The 14942-nt window shown below is 41.6% G+C and overlaps 1 protein-coding gene across 2 annotated transcripts in view; it reads right to left on the bottom strand.

The window, feature by feature from the left end:
- Positions 1-1480: 1480 nt before the first annotated feature.
- il17rel (interleukin 17 receptor E-like) overlaps positions 1481-14942 on the bottom strand; it is a 30461-nt gene continuing 16999 nt past the window's right edge. The window contains exons 9-19 of one of the 2 annotated variants that reach the window (XR_013963584.1): positions 12402-12456; positions 11425-11594; positions 10265-10309; positions 9499-9556; positions 9080-9228; positions 7635-7700; positions 6411-6468; positions 4718-4873; positions 3639-3698; positions 2344-2797; positions 1481-1684 (exon numbers count right to left, since the gene is read on the bottom strand). Coding sequence is in view for 1 of the 2 variants with exons in the window: in XM_080757610.1 (XP_080613736.1) it covers positions 2589-2797; positions 3639-3698; positions 4718-4873; positions 6411-6468; positions 7635-7700; positions 9080-9228; positions 9499-9556; positions 10265-10309; positions 11425-11594; positions 12402-12456 (1026 nt within the window). In the remaining variant the exon portion in view is untranslated. Of the gene's footprint in view, positions 1685-1757; positions 2798-3638; positions 3699-4717; positions 4874-6410; positions 6469-7634; positions 7701-9079; positions 9229-9498; positions 9557-10264; positions 10310-11424; positions 11595-12401; positions 12457-14942 lie in introns of those variants that run through there. The other variant, XM_080757610.1, reaches the window with a different exon arrangement.

Here is a 14942-nt window from a genome sequence, read left to right as displayed (position 1 = left end):
ACTGCACACACACACACACACACACACACGCACGTGCGCACACACAGGGCACCACAGCACGGTACACAGTACGCTACAGTACAGTACAGCACAGTACAGTATGGAACAGTACAGTAGCATACAGTACAGTATTGTACAGTACCGTATAGTACAGTATGGCACAGTTCAGTATGATACAGTACGGTCCAATATGCTACAATACGGTACATTATGCTACCGAACCATACAGTACAGAAGAGAGCAGAACAGAGGAGTACAGTACAGTGGAGTACAGTACAGTAAAGTGGAGTACAGTACAGTGGAGCACAGTACAGTACAGTAGAGTGGAGTACAGTGGAGTACAGTACAGACTACAGAACAGTACAGTATAGTACAGTACAGCACAGTGGAGTACAGTACAGTGGAGTACAGTACAGCACAGCGCAGGACAGTGGACTACAATACAGTACAGTACAGTACAGAGGACTACAGTATACTATTCCCGCTAGGTTGCCACATTTACGACATCCAAGCAACTTGGTATATAGAAACATTGCCACTTGCCATGCTTGCTTTTAGACGGAAATAAAAAACAAGCAAAATAAACAATAGGGCCACACAGCCAGGTTCGCACTTTCCAAGCAACTGGATATATGAAAACATCTTGGGTTGCCATGTTTGCTTTTCCAAGTAAAAAAAACAAACAAAAAACAGTATAGAGTATCGCCCTCCCGCTATTGCCTTCTTCCCATTTGCGACGCGTGGTGCTAGGATGAGAGGGCCGAAGGCCCATGAAATTCTAGTTTGTAGAATTGGCCTCAGGTCATAATGGGTTAAGTGGTTGCACTCATGAGTAGGCATTATACAACCCACACGAGGAAATGAGGGTTGTTGTTTTTTTCCCTGCAAATGTCCTGATCGTACAGTCTTCACAGTTCCTGGTGCATCGTGCACACGTATACTTGTGTGCAGCGAGTCAGCGACACCAGGTCTGCTTATTGGCCTAATGGTGAGGATATTTTCTACTACTACGGTCCCTCTCTGGCACAAAATGTTTACATATGGGGTGGTGGTGGGGGTCCGTGGCTAAATACATAAATACAAAAAAAAAACATGGGACAACAGTTTGACCAGGGTACCAGGGTTTCGTTCGCAAACTCCGGCAACTGATGGTCTTCAGATTTGTGTCACACTTGTTGTGCATGTCTTCAGACTGTGTGTGTGTGTGTGTGTGTGTGTGTGTGTGTGAGAGTAAGTGAGTGAGTGAGTGTGTACACGCACGCTCTTTTCCTGGTAATAGGCTCAGACCAGTTCATTTGCATATACAAAGAAAATGTGAAATTCTCAGCACGGAAATTCTCAACACACTTCCTGTTCAGGAACAGATAAACATACAGCCAAGTCGGCGTCTGTGAATGAATACAGCATGCATTGTGAACAAAATCCTGTCCAACGACAACAAAATATTCTAGGTTTTGGGTCCGAAAGGTTAAATCTCATGAAATGGTGGTCTGTGGCTCAAATGCCGAATAAATAATGGACCTTCATGTGAAAAAGGTTGAAAACCACTGCTTTACTGCACTGTGCGGCCAAGATAAAGTGGATGTTCTGCGTGCACTTTGAAGCAAAGGTTTACCTTGGTTTATTGTTGACGTCTGTGCACTTCACGGAGGCAAGGTCAGAGGTCATCGTGCAAGGCCTAGACCTGGGGGTCAGATGATTAGCTAATGTGCAACATTGTTTTCTCACTCAACAGTAAACAAACCAACATAGGGTATATCTGCACATTTCCACAGCGACAATTTAAGGACTTTTAAGATCGTTTTAATACAACATTTTTGCACATTGTAATAATTCTGGAATATATTACAATTTATTTTTGATAACTCATAATCTCAATTATTTTTCATCTTCAATATTAAACAATATACCGGTACTATGGATATAATCTGACAGACAGCTACACAGGTTGATTAGGTTCTTGGTGTACCTCTGATCTGTCTGCTAAATGTCTACATTGTAAATTGTACATGTTGTTCATGCCACATCTTAGTTCACGTCTATGACATCACAACATAATATGGCAGTCAAAGCAGGAATGCAAATGTCCTTCTGAGAACTGGCTTTGTGCAACGCAGGTGTACAGGAAAGGCCGGCAGCATTCATTCTCCAAACGAGGCCAAACTTGTTTTCTCCCTTGGCTTCAGCGGGGATTCATGAACTAAACAACATTTTTAGAGGACAAAACTATTTTGTAATAAGTTCTGAGTTTTAAATGCTGGACACTTTGCTCGAGTGTCAAGGGCCTTGAGCGTATTGGCTGCCACATGATGTCACCAGGAGGGGTATGAATATAAAAAATACCATAGACTAGGCTGCCTGCCACAGGAAGTCACAGGGGGCACACACAAAGCTGTTGGAGGCCCGGGGCAGAAGTCTTGTTTAAAAACAATAAATAAAAGAAAATGCCTATGATGACTGGTAGGCGGTTTCTGAAGTGTCTACAGCTCTCCTATGAGACACAGACCGAGCAGATAATTATTATTATGATTATTTTACCACATCATAATGAGCAGTAGTGAGGACTGAGGACCAATTATATTAGAACATCACAGGTATACTGTGTAACCTCTTTGTCCATTAACGTCTTGATCTATTGGGATCTGGGTAACGTTTGTTAGTTTGCTAGTTTCAGAGAGTAAGTTGGTCTTCTCAAAGTTGCCATGGCAAAATGTGTCAGACACGTGTGTGTGAGGAGGAGGAGCGGTGTGGGTTTGGACTTCAGGGATCATACAGTCTGTGGGCTTCACATGGACTTCTGTGAAAACAAACAAAACAAACAAATCAAACACTTTCAACCAGCACGCATCCCCACAGTGTTATTGGGCATTTCATTATACAGTAGAAGAACGTTCAAAACGGTTTAATTCACTAATGATGCGAAGCCCGCAGAGCTATATACCAGTAGTTCAGGCAGACAACTGTAGGGGGTGCCAGTACAGTCAAATTCTGGGGGTCTGCAACTCTGCATAACCTGTATGATCTATTTGGCAATAGAGGCTATGTGCGTGACATCATAATCATACCTGGAAGTTATGCGGGAACATCCAATTCCAAACAGAAAAGTCCCATATGATTGCATTAAACGATGTTAAACGACATTAAACTCACTTTGCCACTAGATTTGCCACACACTTTATGCATGCGCATACTCTTTATTATGGCAAATAATGTATTTTATTACACGGCTTGGTTGAATGCTTGATTGGGATTGGTCAATCACTGAATTCAGCTGTGTGTTATTTCTTGATAATGACCGATCAGCTCTATAACAGACCACTATCTAATCAAAGACTCAAGAGCACCTGCTGTCATGCCGTAGCCTGTCCAACATGACAGCCATGTAAACAAACACACTACAGTATATCATTTACAACTAAACATTGCTCTCAAGAATGTTTTTGAAAATATTTGAAGGTAGAAATAGACAATGCAGTATGCAGTAGCAAGTATCTGACAATTTATAAAGTTACCATACAAACTTTGATGAGGCAGTATTGTGTGTTTTTTAAACATGTTTTTCTTAATTTCCTGAAAAGTTCCTATTTTGGACATGGTTGGTTTATGCCCGACAACAGAGATATATTAGTGTGTATTACCTTTGTGTTTTTCAGATGTGTGCTTGCCACCCATCTCTTTAGGGTTCTCCCTCTGATAAACTGAGAAGAGGAAGAGGAAATACTGTAGGTGGTGACATTCCATCTCCAAGTACTGTACCTTGTAAAGTTTCAAGGTACAGTTAAAATAGTAGATCACAAGGACAAGCATGAGCTTATGTAGATCTGCTGTTTAAGGCGCGTGAATTTCCATCAAACACTGGGCTTTGCATGTAAGGTCGCCTTCACACCAGGATGTTATAGTTTGTTATACTGCGATTAAAACAAATCCTTTGTCGGAAAGTGCGCTTTGTTTGGCATGTGTGAAGGCTCATTTGAATTCTGGTGAGCATCAAACAATCGCTTTCTAGTTTGCCAAAAAACAGGGGTTTCGCTTTGCTTCCAAGCTCACCTGACTTCAATTCACTGCAGGTATGAATGCAATCTGCATCAAATGAAGGAAATGAAGCAAACAATGCGGCGGATGAATGAGGAGTAAACACAGTTGGAGCTCAAAGATGTCCCGTCCCGTTACTGTGTATAGACGTGTTCGAATGAGGAGTCCGAAATATGGTCAGACGAGCACATTAATCAATTGCTTAAGGAAACACATAAAACACTGCAGTGTGCAGAATATTCTCTCTCTCTCTCTCTCTCTCTCTGTGCGTAAAGATGGAGCGCTGTCACTGTGTGTGTGGTGATCCGAGTGGGGACTTTCTTAATCTTGTTAAAATATAAATAGTTCAAAATGAAACACATGTTTAGCTCAGCATGATCTATAAACTGTATAGCCTCAGCATGTGCCCAAATCTCACACACACAATCTCACACACACACACACACACACACACACACACACACACACACACACACACACTGAATCTAACACTGCTATACTTCAAAAATAAATATTGCACTTTTGACTCCACTACGTAGGAAGGGACTCTGGGGACCAAAACGTAAAAATATATATTAATGAAAGAACCACTCAAGCCCAATTTCAAATATAGCAGAAATAGCACATCTACAAGCTTATAGCTTTCACACATTGAGAGCGAGAGAAGATTTCTGAACATGCTCACCTGTTAACATGAGGTAGAGCCCCAGAGCCACTATGGTGAGGACGGCCAGAGAGAGCCCAGCCAGAACTATGACCCAGGACAGCTGAGCTGGTGGGGACCCCCACCTGCCCCACTCACTGCCCACTGGGACACTCTCTACACTGCCGTTGTGGTCAGCTGGGGGAGGGGGGGGAGAAAAAGGAGATATTTACGTGCGACTCATAAAATGTGTTCCGCGACCCAAAGATGGGTCCCAACCGCGAACACACTGTTTTATTTGGGAAACAGTGGCTTTGTAAAGGCAGGTTCAGTGACTTGTTCTAGACTAAGTCACCTCAATATACATCACATTACATGATACTCTCCCAGTGGTGGAAAGATTAGAGTATTCTTTTTTTTTGTTTTTTACTTTCTTCAGTATTTACAATTTTCAGTACTTTTACTTCTACTCCACAACATCTCAGAGGCAACATTTACTCCACTACAATTATGTGAAATGTTTTGTCAATAGTTATAGATTTTGATTATCATTACAAAACACACTAACCACTTCAGCCGTATATATTTTGGCCATTTGGAAATAGCAGATCTACAAGCTCACAATGCCTCACAATGTGATGCATTGTGAGCTTGTAGATCGGCTATTTCCAAAAGATATTTTAAACATTTTGAACGTGTGCTTTTACTTTTGGTACTTTAACCCAATTTAGAGCTGAGGCCGATTAAAAAAAACGGCTTCTAAATCCTAAAATGTTTTTACGTCAGTCAAAACAATTTCCTATCAAGGACCCTGAAAATGATATGTAATTGGCCACTGACCCCCATCTGAAAATATGTTGTTCCAGGGACCCCCCCAGAAGCAAAGATTTTAGTTAAAAGCGTTGACTCTACCCGGACGGTTAGCTCAACCGTCTGGGCACCAAGGCTGGCATGCCAGCCAGCCGGCATGCCACGGGTTCGACTCCCAAGTCTGACGGCATTTGCCGCGTGTCACTCCCCCTTTCCTGTCTGACTACTGTTCACTATCAATAAAAAGGCATAAAAAGCCCCAAAACAAACACATTTTCAAGATTTTTTTAAAATAGCAGATCTACAAGCTTGTAGATCTGCTATTTTTAAAAAATCTTGAAAATGTGTTTTTTCAATAGCTAAAAAAATAACATAATGCTTAAAACACCAAAAGGGGTTCCCGTCCTGAATCGGTTAAGAATATTTTGTATACCAATACTTTCGTAGTTTTATATTTTTGTAAAACATGCGAATACTTCTCCCATGACTGCACTCTCCACCCAGGCTTTAAAAGCTTTTTGATGAACTCGTCATGGGAACTGGGAACTGTTGACTCGAAGACACAAGGGAGTTTTCCTTGGTTACGGAAAGTGCTTTCAAGTCCAGGAAGTAAATACAATGTTGCTGTAACTGCCAGCATGAAAGCTATCGGTACCTCTATTCACACACGGTTAACGTTGGCAACAACATCACTACTTCACAAAGGTACAACCACATCAGTTAAGGCCAATTATCCTCCTATTTCGCTGAACACAAGCCCACAAGCGACTTACAGGAAACTTGGAGGAACCTGTCCAGGCATGGGGAGGAGAGGAGAGGAGAGGAGAGGATAGGAGAGGAGAGGAGAGGAGAGGAGAGGAGAGGAGAGGGGAATGGAGTAGACAGGAGGAGAGGATAGGGGAATGGAGTAGAGGAGAGGACTCACCACATTGCAGGTCACAGTGAAGGAGGGTAACGGCATACTTGACATCAAGCCTTTTCACCTGTCCACATAAAATGTCAACCATGTCAGTATCAAGTCTAATTTATGCTAGAGAATAGCAGACCTATACGAGCTCTCAATGTGTTGTGCACGTGACGCGTTGTTGAGAGCTTGTCGGGCTGCTATTCTCACCGCACGACACAGTCACAGTCACAGTCACACAGAGATTGATTTATTCATTGTTATGTTAACAGCACGTGGTACAGTCAGGCATTTAGGTTTTAGGCTATAAGGACATAGGCAGATCTAGAAATGATGGGCCCCTGGGCCACCGTCATACTGTCTGCACACGTGTACACATAACAATTATTACATATAGGCCTGCGATATTCAGGATTTACAGCAAGGGATTTCTTAAAAATAATAAACAGCCAAAAACTAAGCCAAATAAATGCAAACTGAGGGTTTAAACAGTTGCAGGATAAGTCCTTCCATTGTGGTCCTATGTATTCAATGAATCAACACAGCATAAAACGATTAACACAAAAATGCAAGTAATCAACAAATACAAACACTATAATACTGTAACATACAGTAATACATAATACTATACAAAGGAGAAAAAGGGTCCGCAGTGAATGACACCTCCTTACAATGGGAATTTATATTAGCAAAGTATGAATCAGACTTATATTGCTGTCCGTCTGTCTCCTCTACAAACATGTAGAAGCACGGCTATAATTTAGCGGCTAAGTGGATGTGGGACATGGAGACAAGTCAACATGTTGCTAGTCAGGAAGCATAGAGGTCAGGCTATGAGACAGACAGCAGGTTATAATCCGTCAGTTCACTCAAACAAAAACAGCATGTGGAGACAAGTAGATGTACGTGCATTTGATACACTTCTTAACCCATTCTGGCGGGAACCCCTTTTGGTGTTTTAAGCATTATGTTATACTTTAGCTGTTGAAAAACATGAATATGAATATGAATATATATTCTTTCAGATCGAACTTTTTTAACTAAAATCTTTGCTTCTGGGGTGTCCCTGGAACAACATATTTTCAGATGGGGGTCGGCGGCCAATTACATATATTTTTGGGGGTCCCGACATGAACATATTTGAGAACGACTGTCATAGAAACATGAGTTTTTCAGAAAACTGTCATAATTTAGAAGACATTTGTAGAATCGTCCTCAGGTCTAAATGAAAGGGGATTCACCAACCTGGACACATGCGTTTGGTTTGCAGAAGTCTTCTGAAAGCAAAACACTTAAAGGCTCACGTTGTTCCTGAAAAACGAACGGGTTAAAATAACAGGTTAAAATCATTGTAGTTGACAGCTTCGTTTTAATTTTTTTGTTCATCGATCGGCAACAATTTCAAGAATCAAGAATCAATCTTTATTGCCACACCACATTACAAGTAAGATGGGTGAAATTCTCTGTTGTGCAGGCTCATCATTGCAGTTAAAAGATAGAGAGAAAAATGTTGTTCCAGCTCCAATTGCGTCTGCTCATTTTTTTGTGGCATCACTTCCAATTTCACTTGTTTATCCTTATCCTATGAGAGTTCTCTCTCATCTGAATTTGAATACAATTGGTTTGCTGACCTAAAAATAACATTTGTTTACTTTTAGAGCTGGAGGGACATAAAGACTCTCCAGCTCTCCAGAATGCTTCCGTCATACAGTCTGGATCAACGGAAGCTCTGAAAATGATCAGAGGATAAACCGGATGCTTCCGTCATACAGTCTGGATCAACGGAAGCTCTGAAAATGATCAGAGGATAAACCGGATGCTTCCGTCATACAGTCTGGATCAACGGAAGCTCTGAAAATGATCAGAGGATAAACCGGATGCTTCCGTCATACAGTCTGGATCAACGGAAGCTCTGAAAATGATCAGAGGATAAACCGGATGCTTCCGTCATACAGTCTGGATCAACGGAAGCTCTGAAAATGATCAGAGGATAAACCGGATGCTTCCGTCATACAGTCTGGATCAACGGAAGCTCTGAAAATGATCAGAGGATAAACCGGATGCTTCCGTCATACAGTCTGGATCAACGGAAGCTCTGAAAATGATCAGAGGTAAACCGGATGCAACGCCGCTTCCTCCTCCCTGCTTCCGCTTCTTCTTTACAGTTGGGCAAATTTGTCCAAATATAAATAATCAACGCATATAGCTTGTTGCTTATGATAAATGGAAATTCTATTTTTAAATATATTTTCGTGAACGGAAATGACGAACAGATGACTGCTTCCGTTCTGGGATTTCGGGAGGTGTAGTTCCAGTAGAATCCTTGGATTGTGGAATAGTTGTCTGGCTACGCAAGGCTACTGAACACTCTAAATCTATTTCAATGAGTACTATCAGAATATAGAGCTATTTAACACAAGTTTTGACACAAACGTATAATTGTGAGCTTACCTGTAGATTGTCTATTACAAAAAATACTAAACTATTTTTAGAAGGAGATCCACGGCCCAATTGATATTCATTTTTTGTAGAAAACTAAAAAAAACATTAAAAAAAGATAACATAAAAAAATTACTTAAATCAAAGGAAACTTTTTTTTTAAAGTACGTAATTTATTCCAATTGTTATTGAAATGTACGAGCTGCGTTCGCTTGCGCGTCTTACTTGTGGTCATTTGGTTTAGGACTCACCACATGTACGGTGCGAACGTCATCAGGCTGGCACACGGAGGGGGACGCTCGGAGTCTGGTGCACACCCCCACCGAGAAGTTAGCGGTGACCTGTGACAGGAGGCTCAGGTGGTCGTGACCTTCTCGCTCCCTCACGCCCGCCTCCCATGCTGGAGAGATCATTGTACAAACGTTAGAAGATGACACACTTCATTATTTACGCAATATTTCTGCAGTGTTGTAGATTGTGACACAGAATCTTAATAATAACCCAAAGTCACTGTTGACACTGTTACCTTGCACATCGTCATGGTGATATGCGTTTGATTGTGACACAGAATCTTAATAATAACCCAAAGTCACTGTTGACACTGTCACCATGCGCATCGTCATGGTGATATGCGTTTGTTGACACTGTGATTGACGGTAGTGGTACCAACCTTGGAATCTCCCCTCAGCAAAAGGACATCTGGTCCAGTTTTGTGAACCTACTGTGAACTGAAGAACAATGAACAGAGCCTCCATTAGTATCATTGGTAACACCTGTAAAGGAAGTAAGGAAGAGGCCTAAATTCTATTCAATATGGCTGCTTTGGTAAATGGTGTGGTTGGGAAGGGGGACCGCATGTAAATCCGACGGAGCATTAGTCCGACATGCGGACGCATCTCAGACTAGCGCCTGCTCCCGTGCTTGCGGTTATTGTTAGGTTAGGGTTTGAGGTGGGTTGTCGTTTTTCGGACCAATGACTAGTCGAACTAAAGTACTGCACCCGTTGGGAAGTGCCAGAAGACTCAGGGGTGTCCTCACCAGATGTAGAATGACTCAGACCATGTCCCGTTGATCAGTTTAGAAATATAAGTATTTATTACAAGCAAAGTGCATACACGCAAAGCAGGGTCAAGCAGCACTCTGACAGAGTATCCACCCGATCTCGTAGGAGAGCCCCGCATATCCCAAAATCTAGCCTATTTATATCCTTTTTCTAAGTGTCATCTTGACATTTTGGCAAATTATTTTTTAGCTGTTCTGCTGATTATATAGTTGCGCAAAGATGTTCTCTCCAATGTTCTTTCCTTTCGCTCCAAAATGAACATCTGGCCTGACATGGAAAATTCAAATATACATTCAATATATACAGATACATGGATTCTGTTATACTTGTGAAGTGCAAGTGACTGCCTGTGCGACAAGTCCAATGAACATACCTTCATACACAGCTGAGGATGTGGGTCCACTGTGGTGAATGTTATCTGCAAAACAAACATTGACGCCACACCATACCTCATTAAACATTTCCTCATTAAAAGGACCACTTCAACACTTTTCAACCTACCTTCATATAATTGGTCCTCACTAATGTTCATGATAAAATGATTTCACCCGCGTGCATCTGTTTAAAACAAAATCTGCCTAACGATTATGTCACTGGTGGACGGGTTTCTGAACTGCTCACAGCCTCATGAGACACAAAGTTTGTTGGTATTTTATCATAAACATTAGTGAGGACCAATTATATGAAGATAAGTGGTAAAGTGGTACTTTGATCAGAAGTTTATCTTAATACTCAATGCAAGTGGCAGTATAAACTTCCTGAGCAGTAAGCTCCTACAGTACACTGATCTCTAAGCTAGCATATGGACCACCAGTACATGTGTGGTTCTCAAACCTTTTCATGTGGAGGACCCCAAAATAGATATTAGCCTGCAGACCCCCGTTTGCAAAGATACGTCAGAGAGACCCCCACAAGAGAAGATGTTTACAGCTTTACATTAGCAGTGATTTTCAAACATTTCAATTTCAAGGACCCCCGTTTGATTACCATTTTGATCTCTGGGACCCAGACACCAATCTTAGGACCCTTAAATCAATGCACTTGTTCGTCATGCACACGCTCGACCCATTCATCCATGCACATCTACTCTACACGCACCATAGGATTGCATACAGGCAACGGCTCATTGACAAACATCAGTCTCAGCGTTGAATTCGGACATGCAATGCATTCGTTCTGATTGATTCGGTGAGCATGTTTACATGAACAGAACATGATAAACTTCTATATGCAACCACTGAAAACAACTTATTATTATTGTTGTAATTAGATAATAATAAGATATTTGTCTGAACTATTAGTTTTTCTTGTATTTGATCTATCTATCTATAAAACAGGAAAATCCATAAGTCACCCTATACCCAATCTGCACTGAAGTATCATCAGTGTTAACTCTGAGAGTGTACAAATGGTCCACTCTCAGCCTTACAGACCCAAGGGTCCATTCCTAATTATCAATCATTTGGCTGGGGACCCCCTTGAACCTCCTCAAGGACCCCCCAGAGAACCCGATGGGAGGGGCTTAACATGTACCTTTTTCCTGCCAGTGGTCTTGGTGGGGTGGGGGTGTGGCAGATCCTCACATGACTCCTCCCCTCCGCTCTGACACAACCGTACCGACGCAGACACCGGGCACGCCGGTTCCCATGACAACGTCTCCTCCACAGGGTCAAAGGTGATGCCGTACCACAGCTCCTCCAGACCTGTATAAGAATTTTTAATTTTAAATAAAAAGGAGAAACTTCAAAAACCGTGACAGGAGTCAGGAGTCATAACAAAGGTCCATGCATACTTTGGGGGTTGTTGGCGTGCAATTAATTTCCCCCAAGAAATATAAACTTTGTACGTTTTTTTATTTTAAATTTTATTTTTTGTAGATCCACAAATATACGCTGGGATAAATCTTGAATTTTCACTGTGTATAATAAAGGCATCAACTCAAATGAGGCATCATTTGAATAGTTTGATTCAAAATACTGATTAATAAAAATAATAAACTTGTGTTGCTCCTTAACTTTTTATAAATTAATTAAATAAATGTAATTGTGTCCAATCTGTATGATAGAGAATATATGTAGTTGTATTTCTATTTCGTCTCCCTGCACTTCTTTACTGTAGATGGTGTCAAAGGTCATGTCTCACCTCACCAATAGACACAGGATGTGACACGGTTTTTTGACCTGATGGTCAAGCTTCAATTTATCACCCTAACCATCAGAATTAAACCATTACATTCAAACTGGAAATGCATTTGTGTCATTTTAGATTTTAACCACTTTTATTTTTGATACATTGGTGATTAAAAAATAGCAGCTATTAGCTTTGAAAAATGAAAAATCAGTCATTTTCAAGTCCTTGCTTCTGGCGGTCCCGGGAAACAAAATATTTTGAGATGGGGGTCCACGCGGCCAAATACATTACATTTTTGGTGTCCTTGACATGAAGGAGTTTCATGTCTTAATGGGTTAAAACATTACTAGAAGTCGTCAAGTCTGGTCACAATAACTCACGGTCTTTGAAGGGACACATCTGAACCCTGGGCGCATCCATCACTGCTGACCAGCCCTGCAAAGCAGCCACATTTAGATGGAGAGAGTAGTGTGGTCAAAGCAGTCACATTTTAAACAGAGACATAGTGATAGTGGTCAAATCAGTCACATTTTAGACAGAGACATAGTGATAGTGGTCAAATCAGTCACATTTTAGACAGAGACATAGTGATAGTGGTCAAAGCAGTCACATTTTAAACAGAGACATAGTGATAGTGGTCAAAGCAGTCACATTTTAGACAGAGACATAGTGATAGTGGTCAAAGCAGTCACATTTTAAACAGAGACATAGTGATAGTGGTCAAAGCAGTCACATTTTAAACAGAGACATAGTGATAGTGGTCAAAGCAGTCACATTTTAAACAGAGACATAGTGATAGTGCCTCCTACAAAGTGAAGCTTGAAAACAAACTGCAAGCAAATGACATCAAAGGTGTATGGCAGGGTTTGCAGGACATCACTGACTATAAAACCAAGCACCATGTTCCAGATCTGGACCCCTCCCTTCCTGGGAGGCTTAATGATTTTTATTGTCGGTTCGTGAATGGTGAAGACCATCAGTCCCCCTCTTTTCCAAGAGAGCAGGGTGACTCTCCACCCAACATACATGAACATGATGTCAGACTGTTGCTCCGTCAGCAAAACCCCAGAAAGGCGGCAGGGCCTGATGGCGTGTCATCTGCCACACTAAAGCACTGTGCCGACCAACTTGCACCTGTCCTCACTTCCATTTTCAACTGGTCACTTGAACTCTGTACTGTGCCTGCTTGCTTTAAATCTGCGGTTATCATTCCTGTCCCAAAGAAAAATAATATCACCTGTCTTAATGACTATAGGCCTGTTGCCCTAACATCTGTCATTATGAAAGTCTTTGAGCGACTGGTATGTAAACACCTGTCCAGCATAGCACTAGATCCCCACCAATTTGCCTACAGAGCAAATAGGAGTGTAGATGATGCAGTGTCCCTCTGTCTGCACAATATTACTCAACATCTAGAATCCAGATCCACCTATGCTCGTGTACTTTTTGTTGATTTTAGCTCCGCATTTAACACAATAGTGCCTGGGAAGCTGATTTCAACCCTACAGGAGCTAGGCGTCAGTACACCTCTATGTAAATGGATCTTTAATTTTCTATGTGACAGGAAACAGGTGGTCAAAATAGGTGATCTCGTCTCGCTGTCGAGGCTCCTAAACACTGGGGCCCCCCAGGGGTGCGTCCTTTCTCCACTTCTGTACTCTTTATACACACATTTCTGTCAATCTCACTTTAGTACAGTTATGATGTATAAGTTTGCTGATGACACATCCTTAGTAGGTCTTATTACCAACGAGGTGGAAACTGACTACCGCAGAGCAGTAGAGGAGCTGGTGAGATGGTGTGAGAGTTACAACTTAATCCTAAACATCTCTAAAACCAAAGAGATGTTCATAGATTTCAGGAAAAAGAAATCGTGTCCCCTCCCCCCCCTCTTCATCAATGGGGAAGAGGTAGATAGAGTTTCCTCCTTCCGGTTCCTAGGGACCACCATCCATGAATCCTTATCATGGGATCTTAACACCAGTCTCATAATAAGCAAATCACACCAGTGTCTCTATTTCCTGCGGCAGCTTAAGAAGTTCAAAGTCAGCCAAGCAGCCATGACTCACTTCTATAGGGCCACTATTGAAAGTGTTCTCACCTTCTCCATGCTTGTCTGGTTTGGTCACACAACCTCTCAAGACAAATCAAAGCTGGAAAGAGTAGTACGTCGCGCATCAAAAAACATAGGATGCAGCCTCCCTACACTTTCCTCACTCTATTCCACCAGAATAATTAGGAAGGCAAATAAAATCATTGCAGACAACTCCCATCCTGCACATCACCTCTTCAATCTCCTCCCATCAGGCAGGAGATATAGAAGTATCCAGAGCTCCACATGTCGCTTCAGGGATAGCACTTACCCAGTAGCCATTAGACATCTGAACTCCTAGTACAGTATATGCATATAGCACTTTAAAAAAACTGAATGTAATTTCATATGCTGCTGGTTTTTGTATTGTACTGTCCTTCTTGTTTGTGTATATGTTGAGTATGAACCAAGACAAATTCCTATCAACTTGTTGACATGGCAAATAAATTATTGAATCTTGAATCTTGAATCTAGTGGTCAAAGCAGTCACATTTTAAACAGAGACATAGTGATAGTGGTCAAAGCAGTCCCATTTTAGACAGAGACATAGTGATAGTGGTCAAAGCAGTCACATTTTAAACAGAGACATAGTGATAGTGGTCAAAGCAGTCCCATTTTAGACAGAGACATAGTGATAGTGGTCAAATCAGTCACATTTTAAACACACAGTAAAGTGGTATGTACAACTAGAGGTTCGGGTCGCTATGCAGACCTCACATCTCTACGTTGTTTTCTCTTCTGTTGTCGTGGTCTGCCAGCCGGTACAGTGCCATACCTTTTGGTCACAAATATCAACCCAAACTTCATATTATGGTAGTTGTTGGTCATT

Source organism: Protomyctophum bolini, assembly GCF_963924005.1.
Source record: "Protomyctophum bolini genome assembly, chromosome: 23".
Taxonomy (NCBI): Eukaryota; Metazoa; Chordata; class Actinopteri; order Myctophiformes; family Myctophidae; genus Protomyctophum; species Protomyctophum bolini.
The sequence above is the reverse complement of the archived record's forward strand: the minus strand, read 5'-3'. Positions and strand labels throughout refer to the sequence as shown.